The sequence below is a fragment of the Epinephelus fuscoguttatus genome, linkage group LG3, assembly GCF_011397635.1.
Source record: "Epinephelus fuscoguttatus linkage group LG3, E.fuscoguttatus.final_Chr_v1".
Lineage (NCBI taxonomy): Eukaryota > Metazoa > Chordata > Actinopteri > Perciformes > Serranidae > Epinephelus > Epinephelus fuscoguttatus.
In genome coordinates, this window is record NC_064754.1 from 24,160,153 (window position 1) to 24,185,593 (window position 25,441).

General features: G+C 40.2%; 1 protein-coding gene across 3 annotated transcripts in view; it reads right to left on the minus strand.

Moving 5' to 3' along the window:
• fbxw7 (F-box and WD repeat domain containing 7) overlaps positions 1-25,441 on the minus strand; it is a 162,471-nt gene that overhangs the window by 88,141 nt on the left and 48,889 nt on the right. For 2 of the 3 annotated variants that reach the window (XM_049571245.1, XM_049571244.1), the window contains 2 exons: positions 19,153-19,401; positions 18,331-18,873 (listed from right to left, as the gene is read on the minus strand). In XM_049571245.1, the coding sequence (XP_049427202.1) occupies positions 18,331-18,873; positions 19,153-19,332 (723 nt within the window). In that variant the 5' untranslated portion in view covers positions 19,333-19,401. Of the gene's footprint in view, positions 1-2,806; positions 3,209-18,330; positions 18,874-19,152; positions 19,402-25,441 lie in introns of those variants that run through there. The other variant, XM_049571246.1, reaches the window with a different exon arrangement.

Consider the following 25,441-nt stretch of genomic DNA (forward strand, 5'->3'; position numbering starts at 1 on the left):
ATTGAATAAAAATATTATTGATGCTACAAAGAAATTCTGACTTTTATTTTTTAAGAAGACAGAATAGGAGCAATAGTCTGGAAACAAATATGTCTTGCTCTTTGTCTGCATTCCTTTTCTGTCTGAAATCAGCCCTGCCTCGCCTTGCAACAAAGATCTGACTGGACATTTTTAAGCCTGTGGCTGGTTAAACTAAAGAAACCTCCTGCTGTGGTCTGTCTCAGCTTATCCTTTGAACCTACTGTTTAACTACTGCATAAACATCACTAATTAAAACTAAATCACCATAATGGACCCTTTGTCTGGAAAAAGCTGGTCGACAGAGCAGCTCGCTTTGATCTGACAGAAAACCAGGAATGGAAAAAAGGACATGCTGACACTCCCCTGTCATTGTGACATCGACCCTTATATCTATTTTCGTCTGATATTTCACAACCTTTCTCCTCACTAACCCATCTATCTCTGATTTTTTTCTGACAGACTGGAGGTTGGTATTTTTAACTGCTTATCTTTTTATCTCTCGTGACATTAAGAAAACACTGTCAGCACCACTGTGTAACTCAGAGGTCAGACTCAGCCATACAAAACAGTTGGTGTCTGTTTTGCCGAGATGTTCTCGGCTAAAAGTTTCATTAAAATCCTGTCAAGTTAATTTAAAAAAAAAAAAAAAAATGCCTGTTAAGTTCTTGTTGTCTTAACTGTGGAAGTAAGTCAGACATTTATTATAAAACGCAATTATGTGATCAGTACAAGAAAGCTAGAAAGAGCATTATCTGCTTTATACATTTAAATCAACCAAAACTGAACATTTGACCTCAGGGAATATTTACTATGTTGACTTCTTCAGTCTGCATTTGTTTTACATTTACATTTTTACATTTTAAGAAAACGTTGTTTTCTGATCTTCTACAATTCACAGAAAAACAATGGAGTGACATAAGCACAATATATAAATCAAAATGATGAAAAACTCAAATGGCAGCATAAATAAAACATGTGTTGATGAACCTGGTTTATGCACATTTATTTAATCTACGTTTTATTATACAATTAAAATGTGAAGGTTGAGCAATTTCCAAAAGTGTCATACATAACTGGCTATAATCTCTTGATGTTTGAACGTTAGACTGCCAGTGACAAAACACGGAGAGATTAGAGAGTCATTTAGAGGGTTTATGTCTTTCAAACACTACCCTGGGTTCGTTTGGGAAGCATCTTAACTTGACATGAGAGTTTAATCGTATTAATTTCCGAGCTGAATTAATTCAGCGGGCGTGTCAGAGGAGACTTTTTATGCGAGTAGTGTTACTGTTACAGCTCCTTACTGGCAACCTAATTTGCTGTCAAAGAAGAAGAAATTACTAATGTCATAGTGAGAGAGCGCTGATGTTTCTGAGCGGCTTCAACCTTCAACTTGCACAAACATGTTTAAGGAATTGCCAATTATAATGCAAACATAACTCCCAATTAAGAAAACAAAACTACTCATGAGCAAAAGAAGGCATAAAGAAGGGATTTATGTTACAGGGTGTCTACAGGTATCAAACGCTTTGATTTAATGCGTTTTAAGACGTATTCAAGATCATTTTTAATCAAAATTAAGACAGATTTTTTAATAAATTATCGTCTTCTTATTCAAGCATTGCAAGCAAGTATAAAAATAAGTAGCAGATCTGTATTCATGTGCAGAGGTAAGTTTTAAGAAAGTCAATTAAGTCAAACTACATTTTGCCAACAAGTCAGTGCACATATAAAATAAAAAGACTGTAATAGGTTCAGTGGTACGTTTAAAGACACGTAACATGAAAAACTTTCACACAGAAGATATTGACTCACAATGACATAATGAAATTAAAAGATAGATAAATGAAATAAGGTAAAATGTTTGGGGTAATTAATACCCCCAAAACATTCAAATTTAAGACTTTTCAATGACTTTAAAGGACTTTAGACATTTTAAGAACCTGCAGACACCTAATATTAAATCGTCAGCCGTTAAACGGGCCATGATGGATGAAACTGACAGATGGAGGCTATTTATTTTATTTGTATACACTTCAAGACGTATAGATTACTGTATATAAAACTTATACAACCCCATCTAAAATGAACAAAATATTTATTGATCTGATTATTGGAGATATTAATTATGTAGCATAAATTTACTATTTATTTTGTGATAATTTCTCCAAGAGCTGCAAATGAAGAACGTATTTTTCCTAGTTACTTTCCGATAATGCATATACAGTATCTTTATCTAACAACAGCCTAAAAATAGGCTTATTGGCATCGATCTTTTTAAGGTTATATATTAGTGTCCTTCAGCTGCCATGGGCGGAGCCGCTGCACTTTTGATTCTGTGAACATACGTAGACGACTGAAGTACATCTGACAAAAACCCAACGCCATCTTGCAACAGCAAATATCTTAATTGTTCTTATTTATTCTTACCAATACCACTGAAGCAGTCTACGAGGTATTCAAGTTAAAACATGTCATCATTAAAAAGGAAGATATTCTGCTCATTTGTTTTGTGGGGTTGTAACTTTACATTAATTTGACTGATTTTTAAATTCAGCAGAACTTAAGTGTTATTTTGGCAGTAAATATGGGAAGTGGAAACTTCATTGTGCTGACAAAACAAAGCAAGTAATACATCCTCACTTGCAACTGTGATAAGCCAACGCAAAGCAACAACAACCAATGTGACAGGGGCTGAGAGTAAAGGATGACCTTTGACATTTTTGGGTTCTGTGGCTCAACTAACTCCGAACTGCAGGAATGGCCTAACCCATACAACACTCACCCGTCTGCGACAGAAAGGCAAACCCTGAGCGATGATGTTGATGCTAAATATCTTGAGCACTTTCTGAGGGGGTAACGGTTCCTTGGCAACGTCCTTCGGATCTGCCCAGTCAAGTGGCTGGTTCTCCAGCAGCACATGGGACGAGGTCTTGTCTTTTCCAGAGGCAACATTTGGCATCTTTCTCCGAGCCCCAGACGAGAAACGGGGAATAGGGCAATGCCTCAGCATTGCAAAACAGGCCGTCTACTGGATCATATCCCAGAAGGAGCTCCGAAACCTGGCTGACTATTGTCGCAAGCAGATAACTTTACTTATTAAACGTAGTACTTCCCTTGGACCTTACAACCATCGTGCAGACGTCTCACAACTGCGCTCGCCGAGCCTCTTCACCTACCTACTCAAAACTCATCTCCCTGCTGACTGGCACCCTTTAAAATATCTCTGGGGTGTGAGGTCACTTTTGCGCCCAAGCCAGGCAGAGCAGCTGCCGTCAGGGCCTGTAAAGAGGATGGACCAACTCAGCCTCTCCCCCCTCAGACAGGCACTGTGGAATCTGCTCTCATGACCCCTCAGTGGTGGAATGCGTATCAGCAGTCGTCCAACGCAGCACACGTGTCCAGGGAGCTTCCTCATTGTGGTCATTCTCTGACCCCCCCCCCCGGGTCCTCCCAACTTAGTGGACTACATCATCACTGAGCCCAGTTAACTTAACGCCATGAAAACTGTCAGCATACAACAAAACAGCAGATTACGATATGCTCGTCTGAATCACCTCCATCAACGCAAGAGTTGAAGCTGGGATTTGTTATATGCCAACCTTCTGTGACTCCTCCATGAACCAAGGTGTTCAGGAATGTCACTAACTCTGTCCATGTCAGCAAAGAGGCTGAGGATATTTCAGGAGACGATCACATAGTAGTTCAATGTTAGTATGTATGACACATGCACTTAAACAGGGATTCACTTGACCAAGTGTCAAGAGGGATGGACTTTTATTAAAGTGTGTTCACATGCAGCGACAAAGAGGGAAGCAGCAGCGGGAGTTCGGTCTTTTTATTAAACTTTGCTACACAAAGGGGTGCTAATGAAGTGAAGGAGTGAATAAGTGGTGCAACAACAGGGAGTTAAGAAAAGTTATAATTGCTGACTCCGGCAGACGATTAATATGCAGCCTAAAACAGCTGACAATCAGTGCTGAATATGTATAAATGTACAGCCTTCCCTGTCTGCATTTAAATGTCTGAGCACATGGTAACAGAAAGACCTACAGGGCTTAACCTCTCTTCTATTCTCACATCCACCATTGTTTGAGGAGGATTACAGAGCCAGAACATCCATCAGAGTTGACTGAGGGCCCTGACAAACCAGGCCATTGGACGCCATTGAGTGTCTGTGGCAGACCAACGCCCATAGTTTTTACAGTATGTTCAGCACAATTGGAGCAAGTTGGCGCCTTATCGGCAGCTGTTCAGCCAATCGAGCATGTTGAACAAACAGCAGAGGCTGTCTGTGAGACAGAGCTCTCTAACTGAACATTCAGCCGTCCAAATTAGTGTATTCAGCAATCTACTGCAGTCTTTTCTCTCCGCTTGTTCATAATCAGAAAGCCACAATGACAACACCTGTGCGAGACAAAGATTTTTAGACTTCTAGCAGCAACTTTTAAAACACACATATTGACAATTCGTATTCAAAGCATTTAATGAGACTAAACAGATTGATGGTGGTGAAAATATTGTGCGAAATTGCCTTTTATTGATGATTTTTGGATTCCAAAAGAGGTAGTCACATTCTATTTCATTTTAACAAATTGCTCCACACTGAAGAAGGCAATATCACGGCTTTGACAGAAGTAAGAAATATATATTGTTCAGCATAATCACAAAATATTAACAGCATATGAGAACAATGATACAGTTTGTAGTCTGCTTACCATCAGCCACAATATTTGCAGCGTGTTAAAGTGTGCAGCTTCATACAGACAACTTAAGGGGACGCAATTTGTTTGATCTATTGGTCTTTTGTAGGCACGAGGTGTTTAGATCTAGCTTGGCGTGTTAGGGCTGGGTATCGTTTAAAAAATTACACTACCAATACCAGTACCCTTAAAGTGATACCAATACCAGAGTACTTCATTCGATACCAATAATGTGAATGGAAGGTCGAAGATGTCGAACTGACCGTCTGTCATGAAGAAAACGGCTCTGGAGAAGGCAGCAACAGAAAGTCTGCTGATTCAGTGGGGAGTATGGACAGAAAGATCAGACCCCCGACACAAAAAGGACCAAATGCAGGTGTCACTTGACTGGATAGATTTCAATACTGCTTGGTACGTGATTATTCTGTTCGATACCCTAAAGGTGTCAGGTACTGATACCCAGTCTTTGTATGAGGTCCTTCACATTAATGTACAGAGCAAGGGGGCTGCCTCATAAGATGATGCCCTGAGCTGGGGCAACAGTGCCTTGCAGAAGGGTAACTCGGTAGTGCCCAGGAGGTGAACAGGCACCTCTCCAATTACTACACTCTGTATTTGGTCTGAGCTTGACTTGAACAGCAATGCTCCGATTCCCAAAACAGCCAGACTGAGGTACTTCCACCCTGCGAGATAGAAAGCAATGTATTTCAACACAGACCTACAAAACAGGCCTTATTAATATCCTAGAGTGATGCTTTTAGAATTTTAATTATTTGAATGATTGGCTAACATAATCAATTTCTTTTCCCCTTTCAGTTTACAAACCATGATTGACAGTAGTCCACATGCAGTGAGAAATAACCAACGAGGCACCTGTGAACGGCTGCTTGTCTCTGACTTGCCCCAGGCCTTGTAGAGGCTACTTGAGCTTTCAGACTAATCTTAGGCCACAAAGCTATGTGACAGACACTGTTCCAGTCGGCTACAACGTGATCGGCTCAAAGTAACTCGTTAAATAGCAAGCCATGCAAGCATATTTACCCTTGGATCCTCTGCAGTGCTTAGAAGAAAACTTTTCTTCAATGCCTATTTTGGCATTTTACATCAAATGATCCAGGAAATAACATGTAAAGGAACATCAAAACAATTTGATTGTATTGCTTTTGCTTTCCCATGAGCAATAAACCAAAGCTTATAAGAGATTACTCAGGTGGAAAAAGGGAATAAAGTTCCTGGAGTTCTTGACAAAGTTCCCATCGGGTGTGCTAACTTTGTGCAGTAGAAAAGTGACAAGCCTTACACCCTCCTACATACTGCAAGCCTGAAACTGCGTTGAGAGTATCCTAGGAGATTTGAAGTATGAACCTACAAAAGGTAGATAGAAACACGCAGCCCCATTGAGCATTACAGTTATCAAGACTACCCAAACATAAAAGGATCAATGCCAGAAATAAAACCACTCTAATAATTTTGCACAAACATTTTATGGTCATAATATCACTACTGTACAAACTCATAACTACACATTAAGTACACTAACAGAGCTGTTACAGGGGCAAATGTCTCCTGTCTGTTTGTCTGCTTTCTTTTAATACCGTCCTCCTGTATTACTGCCTGGTCATTGAGTTTGCTATCCCTGGAGCGCTAAAGATCAGGAATGTTTAGCTTCTAGTAACTCAGTACACTTATAAATCACTCCCAGCTTTCAAGCACGACAGAAATGACAGGGTACGGCTGCAGATGTCGGCACTGTGAGAGGGAGACCCTGTAGGCCTTGTCTGTGTCATATAAATCTATTAACATTGAATCTCAAAGTCAGAAAAGCAGCATTGCAACTATGGTAACGAATGCTGCAGACCAAACCTGCAGAGAGCAGGTCGTGTTCAGGCCTCAAATCCAAACATATGTAGGAGCCACCTTATCGCCAATTCAGTGAGAAATGGACAAAACAAAGCATTTAGATTAAAGTGACGAGTACATAAGGGATTGTTCAGCCTTTTAATTTAAGTAAGGTATAATACCATTGCGGTGCATGTTCTGCAACTGTAACAGATGATTTGGTTTTCCACCCGACATGCAGCAAGGCATGGTTTATTACATTTAATTATCCATAGAGTAGATACATGTGAAGTGAAGATGGGAAAATTGTGGTTTTCAGTCAAAAAAATCTCACCCCCACACCTTCTCTACATCAGCTAGTGATGAGGCTACAACCTCTGCCAAACCCCAGAGGCAGTACTAGAGAAAACAAAAACATGAACGCTCACTCACTCCTGGACAGTGTCCATGTGAGACAGGCTACAGTTCATTACTGGGTAAAGCCTGTAGTGCAGTCTGAGCACAGCTGCAACAAGCACCCACAACCTGTGGGTCACGTATTATTGTATGTACATGACTGTCAGGACACTGCCTCCCTCTGGTGTCTAAGACTGGGACAACAACGCTGCACCGCAAAATCCCCCAATGCAACAAAGTCCTGTCAGAGGCAGGTCTTTACGGGAAATTTCATGAATCTACTGTGGTGACAACATAATCCCTAAACTCTTAAATGATTTCGATTGAGACCTTAAGAATAGCACAACCATGAACCTTTTCCTTAAGAACTTTAGTCTGTAATGCAAGCTAAAGCTGCACAATGCAATAAATCCAATTACAATTTCAGCATCCATAACTAAACCTGATCGGCTCGTTAACAAGCCCTAACCAGATCACCACTGCAGGATTTGTCACTGCACAGAAAACCTGAGGAGTATAGCCTAATGTAACTGTATGCTCCATAAAAGGGCAAATCCTTTTACTCCATGTTTCTTTGTTGTTACCTTCTAAAGCAGAAAAAGCTGCCGACAAAAAACACGCTGAGTGTGCAAGAGTGGTGGGCGCGCAGACACACACACACACACACACACACACACACACACACACACGCCTTACAACAGAACAGCTCCGTCTCTTACCACACATGCATATCCTTGCTAATTTGGGGACCTGGTTTGTTTCTGAAGTATTTTCTGAGCAAAGCCTACCCGAGGCAATTATATAAGTCAGAACGATTTTGACATCAATTAGCACAATACTTGGATTTATACATTGTGAAAACTTGGATTTGTTTTTATCCCTTTTTAAATCCTATCTCAGGCAGCACAGACGACAATCGGCGGCTCTGTTTGCAGCAAGATTGGACGACCCAATCCCAGCAAGTGGGAAGCCGGTGAGGGATTATCCTTTCTGCTGCTCTTCGGGTTGTTTAAGGTAAAAACACACACAATGGGTGCGTGAACCTTGAGTGAACCTCCACCTGTGAAGCTCCTATGTGGCTATGTATAAAGACAAAACTTTGAAAATACAAATAAATAAATAAGAACAGACAGCTTATGGCAAACTTGAAAGTTGTGTGTAATTTTTTATAGTTTATATTTTCACGTTTCACTCCAAATTACTTTCTTAATGATGATACACCTGTTTGTTGTGTGTTTCTGCTGTTCCTGTGATGTCGCCTTGTCAAACTGAAACTTGTATTTTTGCACCAGTGGAAATAAGTCTGTGAAATGATTGTGTGATCCATTATATGAGTGTGATTTAATGCCTTAATTGTGTCAAATAAAGTAAACTAAATGTGTTAACCAAGACAGATGAGCAACTGTGACAATTAATTGCCACCTTGGGTTTGAGTAAAAGAAGACGTCAGCAAAGAGAGACTGGTGGGAAATGACCAATTCAAGTGTGTCAGCATATAATGAGAGTTTCAGTGAAGACACTTCGTTGTCAATATATATTGGTAGTGATTCAAACTAGTTGCTTTCATGTGGGAGGATGAGAACACTGGTCCTTTGTGGCTCATCTCTGTCTGTGTGACAAGGCCAGTGTGTGGGAGACGCCACCTACAATAAGCAGCCTGCCTTTCCTTTGGAAAAACATTTAATTAGTGACAATGAGCGGCGATGTGTGTGTGTGAAGAAGAAAAGCGGAGCACTGAGTGTACCTTAAATTGTCCAAGTTTGCTACAGTAGAATCAAGTTATTGCTCATTCCTCAAACAGTAATGCATGAAAATTGTTTGCATACTGAGCAGTCTGCAGTACAGTGAACACATTACTGTAGAGGTGTAGTTCATATTCCTACAGTTCAGAGCCACATTGCTCAATGCCATAAAGCTCAGTGTTCCTATGGCTGTAGCAACAGAGCGAAAAATATTATTTCAACCTTGTAGAAGTCACAGTGTTCCCAAAGCCATTAACCAATGAGCACTCGACTGAGCTGCTGTTCTCTCCCTTTAAATGTCCTTTCATCATTATTCACAAAGTAACAGCTTTGGGTCTATGATAAGACACCACACAAAGAGGAGACAACTATGGATGACACAAACAGATTAAATAGATACTTCACATTCATTATTTATGTAAACATCTTCTCAGTTTAACTATCCATATGGTCGAGGTGAGAGGCTGAAAAGGTATCGTAATTTGTTTTTTTAATCAAGACAAAATGTACTTCACATACCAGCCACCCACCACACAATATATTCCCTCTAATGCAAATACTTCAGTGCTTCATGCAACCAGTATTGGTAGCTATGTAACACACTGCCCTCCAGCTTTGCCTTATCATAGCTCTGCAGATCCATTTGCTACCAAAGGTCTCTGATGAGTCATTATGAGACATCTAATCCTGCAAGATCACATAATGCCTTAGTCATTAGTCATGAGTGATATGTTAAAATTAATTCTTAGATGGGCAGGCAGCGGTGTACTGTAGGGAGCCTAAAATGGGCAAACACGTTCCTGTTTATTCTTATCACATACTTAAATATAACTTTTAGACTTTAAAATGTGGTTATGGTTCGGAAATAAATGGTTATAAAAATGTGTCTAATGCTCTCGTGCAGCATAAAAAGTAATAACAATCATCTGTCATCCTGATTTTCAGATTTAAAGGCTGTTAAAGTAGAATGGAAAAACACATTTAATTTCCACACCAGGACAAAACAACAAACTGCACCTGAAACATATCAACGTCTGCCACTTCTGTTTGCAAACCCTTCATGCAGAGTCATGTAAATAGAGAATACTGGAATAAAATAATCAAATTCCTACTTTTTCTACAGTTTAACAAAAGAAAATTAGCTTAAATGTTAGTTTACAGATATACTATGCAGGATTTTCCTGAAAAAAATGTATAGACTCACACACAAGCAATCCCTCTCAATCATCACTTAGACCTACTAGTAGTGTGTGGTGGTATTCTTTTATACAGAGAGTGCTCTCTGCCTGTATTTTCTTATTTTCTGTTGCTGATTGGGACACGTATGACCGTGCACCCCCACAGCGCTCAGGTGAAGTCGGGGCTTTATAAAAAGGTAGTTACTAGGTGCCAGACCATAAGCAGCAGGCATCCAAGAGACACAGCGCCGAAGAAACGCACATATAGCGAGGTGAAATGCCAAACGAGAGTGAATCTGGGTTTAGATTCTACTTGTATTTTCAATGGAAAGCATTTTTATGAATGGTAACTGACAACCCTGCATAGTATACCCTTAAAGCTTGCCTGCTGTTTTGTCTTTGAAGCTGAGCTCTACGAAGGGTTTCAAGTCCAAGTAGTAGTAACTGTACACTCTCAATTGCTGGGGGTTCTCAAATGGCCTGAATGTTTGCTAATATCAAAACTTTAGATACTGTTATTTTAATGTTCAGTGAAGAAAATGTCATTTCCATTCGAGTTGGGATCCTTAACAATTTTCAGTAAAAATGTCCTCCACTTTTATAAACATGATGTCACAACCTTTAACATTTACCTTAAACAACCTTCAACATTTTTTCCCACCTGCTACTGTCAAATAATCTGCTTTCTCAGAGGCCTATGTATATGATACTCCATGCAGATATCAACACCTGCTACAGCCCAACAGATACAAGCCTCATGTTAACCCAACACCCTATATTCTGTCACTCAGTGTTTGAAAATGTCATGTGATGCATGCAATCTAGTTTTAGTGCCCTTGAATAGAAAGGCATCCGCTAGAAATGTAAATCTAAATGAAGTTTGGACTCAACTCCAGAACATCTTTGCACATCAGGCCAGCAGGGACGATAATGCACAGACTGAATATTGATTCATGAAGCTCTTTAAGAATTTAAAAAGTTTAAATGATGGGCATGACCCCGTGTTGGCACAGGGTCAAAAGACAAGAGTGTCAAGTAAGAAGAGGAGGTGAGGCGTCCAATTCTGGAGACCCAAGCCTACGCCACCTGCAGCCCGGGAACACAATCTGTCCTAAACATGGACATGCAAAGACATGCAAAGAAAACTGATCATCATCATCTTGAGTTTTTACAGTTCTGCTTCACACCTTTACACATGTAGGTCTTTGTGTTTGTACACGTCTGCCACACATACAGAGCACGTAGGTATTACCTAACCCACGTGGACCAACACATTCTTGGTCCAAACATGGGTACTAATCCACAACTACAAACCTGTTGGCCCTTGTTTGGCACACGGATACTGCAGCTGTCAAAATGCACATATAGTCTGTAGGACTGCATACGTGTGCTCTATGGGAACATGCACAGGACCTTTAAATGTGTAACTTATATGAAGGTAATATATCTTCTAATGCGTGCAGTGCACAACATGACATTTCAAAGCAACATAGTTGAATCAATCCTCTACTACTACTACTACTACTACTGATAAACACGTTATTACCCTGGGTTTAAAAGTATAAAAGATATAAACACAAAATAAAAATTAAATACAAATTAAGTTTTACATAATGAGCAAACTAATTTAGTGAACAGATGCACCACAGATTACAACTGCTTGTTTGCATTTGAAGATATGCTGATAGCTACGGTATCACACGCAGGTGAAATAAATGGCTGAAGGATTATTTTACCCAAGTAAGTCATCAACACCTAATAGGACTCATGATTTTAAATATTCAGGGTTTTTTTTAAAGGCCATTTTTTGTCAGCACCAGTTTTATTCCCATCTATATTTTGAAGGTTTTTACAGAGGGGTTTCTTCATATATCATTCATATAACGTTTTATTAACTAAGACGTGGAAAAAAATTGTGGTTTTTATATATTATTTTATTTTATTTTATTCTATTCTATTCTATTTTATTTTATTATTTATGTATTTATTTATTTATTGCTGTATATAGTACTTTCTGTTTTATGGACTGATAAAAAGAGACAACAAGAATTTCAAACCTGGGTTTATCTGGTGTTCAGATGTCTGCTCTGATAATATATGAAAATTTGTGCATTTTTCATTAGATGATGCTTCATTTGCATATTTAAACACAAAAATTGAGAAAACCTGTAATACACAAACTAATTATCTTAATCTAAACAACCAGCAGGGGAAATTTCATGGTGATATCTGTTAGTTTTCACCTGGAGTGTCTCTCCTTAAAGAACATTACCTAGTTCTGGTGTATTACTTGTGAGGATTTTTCTGCATTTTTCTGCTATTATATATTATTGTAAACTAAATATATTATTAAATTTTGGACTGTTGGTCACACTAAACAGAAAATTTCCAAATGTCCCTTTGGGTTGTGATGGATATTTTTCACTATTCTAACATTTCTTGGACTTAAAAAACAATAATGGGGAGATTAACTGATAATGGAAATAATCTTACTAGGGGTGTCCCAAAGAAAAGAAAGGAACTAAAGGAAAATGTACATGTGCAGCTATCGACCTGAAGCTTTGGTATTAATTATACCTCTGCTTCAAAGTGGCTGAATTAGTTGTTTTAACCTTTAAACAATTTAACCCAGCGATACTCAACATACAGCCTGCGGGCCAAATGTTGCCCTCAGAAGGGTGCCAGGTGGCCCATTTATTTACACTGGGAATTTTTTGTACTGTGAATGTAAATAAGGTGCCAGAGTGCATAAAAAGCATAAGAGTAGAGATGGCTTATCAAAGAAAAGTGGCCCCCGACAGAGGTCTGGGCCAAGTCCTGAACGCCCTCAAATCCTAGAAATGCCCCTTCATACCTGTGCAGGGGTGCTGCGATTGTTGTTGCCCCGTGGCAAAGATGAATGAGGACAGCAAATGTTAAGAGGTTTAAAACTTTCTTTTTGTATTACTGTTCGTTTATAAACTGGCCACTGGTCTCCTGCCATTCTGCAAAAGTGTCCCCTGTTGGCAAAACAAGTAGAATATACCTATTTTAACTTGTTTTATTCATTCTATTCTGTTTAGGTTTTATTGATTCACCTATCTCTGGATTATTTTCCTAGGTTTGCCTGATCACATCTATTTTCTGTCTTTACATTCTGTAAAGCACTTTCCAAACCTCGGCTGTTAGAAAAGTGCTACAGAAGTGGCCTCAAAAGCCTCGTGTAATTTGTAATTTGTACAGACTGGAATCAGGGGACAAATTTAACAGTAAAAGTTAAAGCACGTACTGATGTTTCTTAAGATGCTTTTAGCTTTTATTTTAGTTTTCTATGGTTGGAAATGTCAAAATCTTCTATATGGTTATGCAGGAAAAAAAAATCCAACATCACTCTCACTTAGAGGCCATCATCTACACTGGCACATTACACCTAAAACACAGAGTGTAAATGTGTTAGATGAATCTCACTTGAGCTGTCAATAAATGTCACTCCACTCTTTCAACACCACTCCTAATTCCAGGCATACAAGACCCACAGCTGAAGTAAAATGTGTACATTCAACATCAAAGCCAGCTGGCCCACTGCAGTGACTAAGACCCTGACAAACCTATCTGACAGCTGTGTCAGATGGTGAGAGGCACACAGGAGCAAATTCAGACTGACTACTATATTTAGGGCCAATATAAGCAAGGGCAATGCCTCCATCAAAGGCTCAGACAAGCACACACATAACATCACTCTATATTGAGACCGCAGGTATGACATACGATACAGGAAACAACTGGGACAGTTTAGAGAGACACATGCTCTTCAACAGCAATCATTAAAACTTCCTTGCTGTGCGGCTTCTTATTGTCAGAAAGGCGTGGGGACAGTGGTGTGCTTGTCATGAGACTACACTGCCGATGACAAATCTGTCACTGATTTAGTCATTACTGTCTGTTGAGATGGGTGTATTATCTCCGGTGTCCTCTAAGTTGCCTGTGGTGTGTTAAGGAGAATGTATGATGCCATACAACCGCATACAACATTGTAAGAATTGGTACATTACACGTTATACAAATATCTGCCTCTGGTATTATTTCAGAAAAGAAAACTGTAATTTGGACATAGGTCAAAATTAAACCAGACAAATACTGGATTTAGGGGCTGATGCTGCAGATTTTAATTCATATGCATGACACAAATGCACAATATAGTTATCAGTTTAATTGAAACAAAGAATTGTACTGGCGGAAGGGTTTTTATTCTTAATAGACTCTAACCATCGTCTGCTGCAGTGATCCTGATACTCCAACAGCTCATGTGCCACAACAAGCTATGATACACGAACACTATCATGATGGCATTAGATCTAAATTAGCCCCAATGCTTTTTAACGTTTTATGTGCTTTTTTGCCTAAATATAAGATGGTATGAGATGTAATATGCAAAATGTCAAGTACATCTGGCACCCTACCTCATTGCCTCCTACAACATCTCTCCATCAGATATTTCAGCTAATGTTAGCACTGTGGACTTCAGTTTAACACACTTAGCTTATGCTCGCTAGCCACTGTGGACTTCAGTTTAACACACTTAGCTTATGCTCGCTAGCCACTGTGGACTTCAGTTTAACCAGAGATATTGGATAAAGGAGATACCCCACCGTAGGCTTATCCAATGTTAAGAAAACGGTTACTCTTCCTGTCTCTTAAGTGGGCGTGGTTAGCTCTCCCTCCAATCAGAGCCTGGGTATCTCGCTTTATCCAATGCCTCTGGTTTAACACACTCAGCTAATGTTAGCTAGCCACTGTGGACTTCAGATTAACACACTCAGCTAACATTAGCTAGCCACTGTGGACTTCAGTTTAACACACTCAGCTAACATTAGCTAGCCACTGTGGACTTCAGTTTAACACACTCAGCTAATGCTAGGTAGCCACCGTGGACTTCAGTTTAACACACTTAGCTAATGCTAGCTAGCCACTGTGGATTTCAGTTTAACACACTCAGCTAATGCTAGCTAGCCATCGTGGACTTCAGTTTAACACACTCAGCTAATGCTAGCTAGCCACTGTGGACTTCAGTTTAACACACTCAGCTAATGCTAGCTAGCCACTGTGGACTTCAGTTTAACACACTCAGCTAATGGTAGCTAGCCATTGTGGACTTCAGCATAACACACTCAGCTAATGCTAGCTAGCCACTGTGGACTTCAGTTTAACACACTCAGCTAATGGTAGCTAGCCATTGTGGACTTCAGTTTAACACACTCAGCTAATGCTAGCTTGTCACTGTGGACTTCAGTTTAACACACTCAGCTAATGCTAGCTAGCCATTGTGGACTTCAGTTTAACACACTCAGCTAATGCTAGCTAGTCACTGTGGACTTCAGTTTAACACACTTAGCCAAACGATGCATGAGTACAAGATGGCAATGGCCACATCCGGGACACTTTGGCTTTGTTTAGGTATAGTGGGGGTAAGTAAGAGTTTGACACACAGCCCATCTCCACCAGCATCTAAGCTAATGTTAGCTAGCCATAATGACACTGTTCTTACAATACATCCATGCACAGCAACAAAGTGACTGGTCAATACCAAAGACAGAGAAAGACGGGAGCGAAGAAATGTGGTGAGACATGACACGTGGTACAGCGTCGTAGGGGAAGGATCGTGAGAACAAGTATAGTGAGGAGTGGGAGGTCAATAAGGTACAGCGTGTCCACCACTGAACCCTTCTCCAATATCTAGGAATGGCATCCCTTGGATTTATGTTTGCTCTTGTCAGAATCTGTGTCAGTGCATTGCAAACACACTGCAAATTATGAATATCATCTCTAGCTTCTAGAAAACGTTATGGCCAAATCCATTTCCTCCCTTTAAATACAGGTGCTGTGAAGGCCACTGAAGCATGCCATCAGTCACCACTGAGACGAGACACCGCCGTCAACATTCAAACACTGGTGTTGTGCTACATCAGAGCCCTTTGCACTGAGCACATTAGTTTTGTTACTGAGGAAAGATATGACAATCTGTTACACTTGTCTTCTCAACATCAAGCACTTCTCTGTACTTGTCACTCATCGAGGCCGCGATCAATCAGTGAAGCGTGAACGTGCCTGGAGTTTTAACATGTCCTAAAACAAGCTTCTGTGCATTCTACACATGCATGAAGAATTTTATGAGGAGGCCGTTGAGATATAATTATGTCACACTGTGCTTTAACTTCTCTATCACAAAAATCACATGACAAATTAGTCCTAGAATATGCAAGTTCCAGATTAAACTGGTGAAACAAGATGCAAAGAAAGACGCCCCTACTTTTACTTGTGATTCCTCACTGTTAATCTGTTTTTCCCGATAATTTTTGGAGTTGTGACCGAACACTGCAGCTGCTTTTTTTGACCATGGTGATAAACTCTGCACTTTTCAGCATTTATCAGGAACCACCTCTATGTTTTTTGGTACTGATGACAGCAGTATGACAAACTTCTTCTGACGATCATCTTTCCATCCAAAATGCTGTGATATGTTCCAGCTTGGATCTTCCCATCCAGTGAAGCAAACACAGGATAGAAAAACCACAACTGTCTTAGTAAGATTTTTAACCAGTTTCTCAATTTGCAGCTATGTTTCCTTTCCAGGTAACCACCTGCTACCAACTTGAGAAAATGTTAAAAATCTTCTTTGTCATGCACTTTCTGATGGGGTTTTAAATTCTTCAACTCATTAAGCTTTACAGGGGCAATGAGACGATGTTCTTCCATCATTGTTCCCTTGCTTCGTAGTTTGATGACGGTAGTGACTAACATGTGAGTCTATACTCTCCTCTCTTCAGTTGGGTTGACATATGATGACTGTGGAGATTATGGCATATGATTCACATCATTTGAATGCTTATCAAACGTTTGAGACCTGTGGATGGAAGATACTGTCAGCCTGGAAGAGACCATTATCAACAGGATGATAAGAAACAACAAGAAAAACTCATCCAGGATTTTAGGTAGCTTTGTCAACACTTGCCCATGAGTGATACAAGATTGGGAAAGAACATGACGCATTCGGGGAGACAGAAATTGCAGCAACAAATGTAAAATGACCAAGTGGGAATAAATGAATCAGGACATTTGAATATCAATTGATCACTGAGCGTAGTGCTAAATTTGAGAAGAAAACTTTGTTTTTCATGCATGTCTCCATGGTGAACAAAGAATCCAAAAATGGAACTTTCGTCATGAATTTACCGGGACTGCATTTAACAGCAAATCTACACCAAAGCATCCCTATACAAACTCTCACACAGCTCCTGCAGTATAATCCAAGTCTAAGGTGTCCAGTCAGATGCTTAACACTTCCCAAACACATGCATTTGTGCTTACTCGTTCTGATTTAAAACATGTCATACCAATAGTTTCGTGCACAGACAAGTCGCAAGCCTGGACACCCGCATGTGTTTAAACTCTCTCAAGCAGTGATCAAACGTAAGCGTATGCTCAGGCACACTCAGGGCGCACTACTCATAGGCGGAAGTGTTTTATATTGTAGCGTTTCATTGAAAATGCATGTGTTTGGGAAGTACTGACTATATGACTGGATACATGAGACTTGGATAATACTGCATGTGTTGTGTGAGTTCGTAAAATGATGTTTTGATATAGTTTTGTTGTTGAATGGGTACCCCAGTGACTTCAATTCATGAAGAATGTTCCGCTCTTTTTGGCCTCTCCATTCACCACGAAGGCATACATGAAAAGCAAAGATTTCTTAACATATTCAAGGTTACATGTGGTGAGTAATTGATATACCAGCGGTCATTTTGCAAGGGAAGTATTCTTTAAAAAGTGCATCAGTCCAGGCTGATGTTTAATCCCAAATCATAGCGCTGTCTTCTGTGCTGCCTCAAGCTCATATTCATGCTTTGTCCTTTTTAATCCTTGTCATCCTTCTGTATGTACATTTTCAAATATATAATGCAGTTTCAATAGTGTTTAGGGTACACTACATGAGTGTGTCGTGCAGTAACACAATTGTGCCAAAAGAGGGAGCTGCTGTTTTAAATATGAACCATGTGCTGCCAGTGCAGGACATTATGGGGAGTTTTCACAGCAGTGATGTGATAATAACCAAACACCGCCTGTGAGAATCTTCTGAAACTGCTGTGCCTGCTGCACAAGTATCCTAAAGGGTCAGTTCACCCAAACTGCACATTGTCTCCCTCAAGTCTAATGGAATCTGGCCAAGCTTTATGTTTTATTTGATCAAGTGTTGAGGTATCAGTGTCTGCCTTCAGCCTAATACAACAGAAGTGAATAGAATTTTGTTTGTGGTGCCCATAGTATGCAAACAGCTGATTCTTCTCCAGAAGCAGTGTCTGTGTTAACTCTGGAGGAGAGCTCAGAGCTCACTGTTTACATAGAAGCTGTTTCTTCAGGAGGAGGTACAATACTTCCAGTGAAAACTGTTCAACAAACAACAGCTGTGCTTACCTTCTTGTTGGAAGAGCTTTGGTGTGTACAACCCGAGTCCAGGTTGTTATTGGGGGCAGACACATTGTTCCTGAGAGAGGGAGACCGCAGCCCTTCCTCCCCTTCTCCTTCCTCCTCCTCTTCTTCCTCCCTCCCACTCTCCACAGAATGTTCAAAGTCATCACTGTCTTGGTCCATCTCCTCCTCATCCTCATCCTCCTCCTCTTCCTCCTCGCCCTCTTCCCTCTCCTCTTCCTCCCTCCCCTGCTCCTCCCCTCCCTCTGTCCTCTCCTCCGCCTCCTCCTCCTCTTGGTGACTGCTGCTGTTGTTGTTCTCTTCCTCTTCCTCCTCCTCCTCGTCCTCCTCGCCCAGCGGCTGGCCTCGCAGTCGCCTCTGCTCTGCCCCCCACATCCATCGGGCTCCCTTCTCTCCTCCGTTCACTTCGTTTGGAGGGCCCTCCTCGTCTTCTTCCCCTTCCTCCTCTCCCCGAGGGCCGTTGCTGGCTCCCGATTCACTTGGCGCCCATGGTTGTTCTCTCTCGCCATCAACCTGCGACGCCTCAGGCTGTGAAGTGCCAGACAAAACAATACAATAGCTTAGAGGAAAGGGCTGATGCCAAATGTAATCTGTTGCACTTCTGCTTGCACTGTATATTTGCTTTCAAGTTCCTACTTAGTTACAGTGCACGTCTAAAGCAAATTTCCACAGTTACAATACCTGATTTAATCTACGCATGTTTACACCTCAGTTTACAATCTGCTAATCCCCTTTAAACCTATGGGTTTATATATCAAATCCTTTTATGTGACTCAGTATCATTTGTTGAATGTCAGTCAGCCTTACCCTCTGCTGCAGCTGCTCTTCCTCCTCTACTACCCGGTTCATGTGCTCATCCTCATCACCCTCCTCTGCTGCCTGCTGGGGTGCCCGGGCCGTGGAGGAGGCGTTACCTCGCACTGCCGGACCCCCCGGCCCCCGAGTCCGCCTGCTGCTGCTGCCCCCCGACAGCAGATCCTGGTTCATTTCCAAAAGCCAGCTTGCTACCTCCTGGACCTTCGCTAGGCTGTCTGAGGAGGAGAAGGGCTTGGCATTCTGCAAAGAGACGCACAAAAAAAAACAGGACAAAAGACACAGATGGTTAAAATATGTTAATTGTTTTCTTGTGTCCACACTCAGCCTGTGTTTGTGAGGCAAAAAAAACTGCTAAAAAGATTATTGGATATCAGTCCATACACACAAACGCATGCTTAATTGCTTATTTCCTCCAAAAGAAAGTGTGAATATCCCTCTTCATGTTCTATTCCTGCCTCTGAATTACAATAATGGACATTAAACATTTGCTCTTGGAGCCACACTATTGCTGCTCAGCAGCAGACAAGGAAAAAAGGTGGGAGTGATTGTGTTTGGCTTCACATCACACAGCGTTGGATACTGGTGCCTCACATGCGGACGGATGGGCAGAAAAGCCTTGAGAGCTACTAGTGTTCCAGCTTCCAACAAAGCCAATAAACAAAGTCCAATCTGTCAAATACGAAAGCACAACATGGCTTAAATGTACCAGAAGCTAGTCCAACAACTGTCCTTAAGATTTGAGTAGTCTAAAAGCTTCGGAAAAATGAAAGATTCGTTGTTTATCTTCTAAATCCGCCAGGTTGCTGCTATGCATTCGCTGGATTATGATGGCAAACCTACTGAATAAACACACAAGTCACATAGCGTGCTTCCGTAACATCTCAAACCATATGTGGAATTGAAGGATAGGCACCAGAGCTTTATCTACAATGAGGCAGCTTCTCCCTCTGACGCTGTGTCACAGACTCAGCAATGCAGACAGCAATCCAACCCAATACACAGTGTTAATCTGTCACCATCAAAGCAGCAACTATCTCAAGATGGAAGTTTATTTATTTTGAATCCATGTGTCCCTGAACCAACACGCAGCTGACTGCACGCATGATTGCAAAAACTAGGGATGCACTGATTCTGCTTTTTCTCTCAACATGCCAAATCAGATACCCAAACTACCACCTATTGTGTATCATTGCTACAACAACTCCTGCTGCTGTAAATATAACTTCTTAACTGGGAGTGGAGATGTTCATAAATCAAACTTTTCTTCAGGCTTGTGTAAACTTTATTAAACTGTTTATACAATTTAGAAAATTGTGTTGCTGCAATTGCATAACTAAATGTTGACTGGGCACATCTGGCCAATACCAGAGCGATTCAATAAGATCAGTATCAGCAGGCAACAGGCTTTCACTACACAAGAACAAGACACTATTCAAATGGTAAAAGGCTGACTGACTTGTTTAGCTGACATTTACTGACTATAGTTAAATTATCAGTGTTCCCCATTTTGCATGAATGTCAACAGCGCCATTATCACAGTTGCTGCAAGTCAGTGTCATTAGAAATAAACCAAAGGGCTCCCTACATAAAAGACCCTGTAAAAGTCACCACTTCATGCCTCCCTCATGTCCATATCTTTAACCGTGTTGTTTCCCAAATTAAGCTCCAATCTATAATCTTTTTATACTTTTCATTATTTCTAGAAGCCACTAAAAATTGAACAGGTTGTTCTAATGTGAGCAGTGATTCATTGCATCGTGTTATATTCCATTACACCTGCCAAAATCTGCAGATGCATCCTCTTTACATGCACAAGGGATTCACAAGATATGTGACCTGTACTTAGATGGAGATGGAGATGGAACTCATGAAAAAATACGATCTGGACTACGAAGGTAATTTTTGAAAGTATTTACAAATCAGAAGCTGTATCACTAGAGGCCAATTCATTCAAGATAAGAACCCGGTATTACTGTTTTTTGGAGTTACCTGGTATAGCACACAAGACAAGGTGGCTATTCTACAAAATCTTTAGTGGGTTACCAAAAGATATTTGTAAAAATCTGAGGATCATTCGGCAGAAGGACATAAGGTGTGAATTAAGCAATGACGGATGGTTGGAAAATACTATCAAATTCTGGGAGATATATAAAGGAAGCAAGGGGAAATTTCGGATTTACTTTACTCCTTTGAAGCTGTACAGGATGGGTCTTTATGTCTGGGAATTTATGTTGGAAATATGAGACAGAAACAGGAACATCTCTACATGCAATCTGGGAAGGTAAACTGGTTGACCCATTTTGGGAAAAAGTTGCGGATCACACAGGGAGGAAGTGGTTGGGTATGTCAGTACCGAAATCACCAAGGTTGTGCCTTATGGGGGACCAAACAGAAATACCAAATGTATCAAAATATGACCTTGTTGTGATAAATGTAGGGGTCGTCACAGCTGCTCGAGTGATCCTTAAATTCTGGAAAAGTTCATCACCTCCAGAGTTTGAAAAATGGAAGGAATCTATGTTTGAAATTGTGTCATACGAACACGTTAGCTAGGGTCAGCAATGAAGTTGAAAGCTTTAAGAGGTCATGGGCAGGCTTTTTTGTTTGCAGTGTGTCTGCTGAACTGTAACAATGTGGTGTTGAATTGTACCGCTGTGGTTGCTAAATTACTATCATGGGTATAAGAATGTGAAGCTACCAGGTGCCTGTGGATATGTTGAGTTCCATAAACAGTACTGTCGGTTTGTTCAGATTTGGCTGGACAGATAAATAAAACAAATTTGGATTAAAAAAACAAAACATGCAAACCTCTCCTAAGAGTCACTAGGCATCTTAAAAACCCAAATGGTATTACAATCTTACAGCCAGGATTGTTTGTGGACTTTTCTTTATCTGTATAAAGGCTCTACAGATAGAGAGTGTTTGGTGTATGTCGTGCAGACTTTAAAGCAAATTTGTGATGAGCCTCTATGAACATAACTGACTTGACTCTTTCAGACATCTGGCAAAGCTACCAAACAGGAAACAAAATCTCAGTTGTCAACGTCAATGAATTTTAAACAGTAACAAAGCCCCTCAGACACAAGATGTCGCCGAATTGACTAAATTGTTGCATCTAAGGTCTGATCACAGTCTGTTTATTCCTTATAAAACTGGAGAAGGAGGACAGTCTGCTTGCTCTACTGACATACACGCTGTGAATACTTAAGTATGATCCTACTAAAACCCATCTTTCTTCTTGTCCAAACAATATATATTACTAGTATTAGATTTGCAAGTCATGTTTCTATATTTACACAGGCATCACATCTTTAAACACACATGCCAGGCATTTACTAGCAACTGTGTTTTTCAAAACAAAACAGGCTTTTGGAAGACAAACCTTCTACACATCATGTGTTGAATGCCCACTGAGTCCAGCCTCTTTAGTTGATCAGGATCAAAACAGCTGAGATATAACCTCTGTGATTCAATGGAAAACAAAAAGGGCATTGTATCCTCTTTGCTTTGGCATTTTAGTCTTTAATAACATCTAAATCTATTCTGAAACAAAGACTAAAGCTTAAACAAACACAACTTAAAGCACTCAAAAGCAACAGACGAATTTTATTCTTCTGACTAAACGTTCAAGTGGCGAGAAAGACTTATGTAAATAAAGGGAAGTGGGATGAGTGACTCATGGATTTGTCCTATCCAAGAGGTAGTGGGCTGAGTAGGTAGCATGCAAAGCAGTTCCATCCTTAAGGCTCTTTTGTATCAATGACTTCCATCAATACATGTGAGGCTGTAAAGACAAGTAGTAAAAACAACAAGTACTATGCAAGGGCACAAACTGTGTGTACATTTGTAGTGGCAGTGAGCTTTGTAAGACCAAGTAAATAACATATTCTGCAAGTCATAAAGAAGTATATAAACTACAGCGCATCACAAGGCAGTAAAAACATTATTATAGTTGAACACACATTTCATTCCTGTCACATAACTCTGGGCATTGTGATTTAAGCCCATATGATCATCATGCCGTTACATACATTTCTCAAAGTAGTCTATCATAAATACAAAAGGGGTCTTTTTTCTAAATATTTTATTGTGAATAACACAAAGAAGGGAAATTTGGCATACATTTTTCCAGGCTAATCCTTAACTTAAAGCTTTTATTCTCTTTATTTACAGACTAGGTACATTTGGTGGTTCACTATCAGGCACAAGAGGTCACAGGTTCACTACTGGTCACACATCTTACTGAGCAGAAGTTTATATTTGTCTTTTGAATTGCACATAATCTCAGCTAATGTAGCTTTAAATGGTGCCGATAGGCCTTTTTAATGCTCACATGAGGTCTCTAACTAATCTTAACTGTGACAAATTAAGATTCAGCTACGCAGACTGCACTTCCAAATCTCCTCTATGCACTACATAACGGATGAGAACATATTTTTCGGGAGGCTCACATACTTCATCTGTCTCAGTGAAAACCAACTGCTTTGACCTTGAGGAAAAAGTCACTGGTCCCCTTTTGTAAGTCTTCTCCCTGTCTTGGCTGCATGGTCCCGGTGCTGTGGTGGGAAGCATTAGACCTATCTCAGATTGCACAGCCCCCCCTCGGGACTGCCAGTTCATTGCTGTGAGCTCAGAAGAGGAAGGCTATGAATAGCTAAAGTTGTCCCTGCCTTTTACCGGAACGGCCAAGGTTTCCGTAATTAGTTTCCTAAACACAGCATGAAATGTGTTTGTTGTTATTGTTGTTCAAACAATTGTGAGCAGTGCAAACAGGGTGAGGGGGGCTGACCCACAATAAAAACGTGTTGCTGATCAAACATGATAAACGTAACTGAGTTCTGATTTCATTGTTGGCCAAGAGATTTACTGTATTTGTTCATCTATAGGCCAAATAACAGTTGTGGGGTTTTTTTCTAGACAGGTTGTTATCATCCACCTTTCAGGTGGATCATTCTGTGACTTTAAATGCACCTTGAAATAGCAAGCAGACAATCATTTCAGCATAGAAGTATGTACAACTATAAGAATTGTTCTTCTGTTGTATTCTATTAAGTGTTTGAATTGGTGTTTTGGGGCGTCTGACACATAGAAAGAGTCTAGGAGCACTTGTAGTGAACAAAGACTTGGCACACAATCTTCAGTATTGCAGGACTAAGAATAGAGACTGATGAATGAAACTTGTGCATACAAGAGCTATGAAGTGGACAAAAATAGCTTTGGGAAGCTGGGGAGGGCAGGTGTGAATTTATGTTTCCCAAAGCAAACAGGTGACACAGGTGCCCAGGAGACAGAGAGCCTCTGAGAGCAAACCGAGGAAATGAGATCAGAGATTTTTATTTTTTTATTTATTTATTTATTTTTTAACCAAAATTATGGCATTGTTAAGTTATGGGGCACAATTCTGTCCACTGTAGGGTGATATATAGATATTATATCAATATCATGATATAAGACCTGATATCGTCTTAGATTTTGGAAATTCTGATACTGTTGTCTTTTCCTGGCTTTAAAGGCTGCATTACAGTAAGGTGATGTAATTTTCTGAACTGAAAGAGCTGTTCTATTATTTGCCTTTACACACAGTTGTAACATCCACATTACTGGTGATAATTTATCAGAAATCTCACTGTGTAAATATTTTGTGAAAATGCCAGAAGTATATTATATTGGGTAAAAATATTGTGATAGGCTTTTTGATTTTCTCCATAATACCCAGAGCTAGCCAGTCGTTTTTATTATTTAACGTCTTTTACTGATCATGTTAGCTTGATCGCCAATAAACTAACATGTCGAAACAGACAATAATTAAAGCTGCTCTAACAATGATTTTATACCAACAGTACATCAAATATGTGTAATATGAAACTCATGGTGAATTATTACTAAACTCTGCAGTCTGTCTCAGCCATATGGAGCGTTTTAGCATCTTTCAGCTCATTGTTTTGGTTTTTGTGTACTCTACTCTCAGTCTTGTTTTTAGACATACAAGCAGGGTTTTCCCTAGCTCAGAAAGGGGCTTTGGTGATGATGTCTGCAGCGCGCGCAAAATTTTGGGGGTATACATTTACAGATCATGCAAATGTATTAAGCGATGCCATATCTTCTACAAGTGATTTGCAAGCACTAACATTACACTAACATTAAACTAGCTTTAAGCCTAGTGTAATGTTAGTGCTTGCAAATGTATTAAGCGATGCCATATATTCTACAAGTGATTTGCAATCACTAATATTACACTAGACTTAAAGCTAGCAAGCTACCTAGCTAGCTAACCATAGGC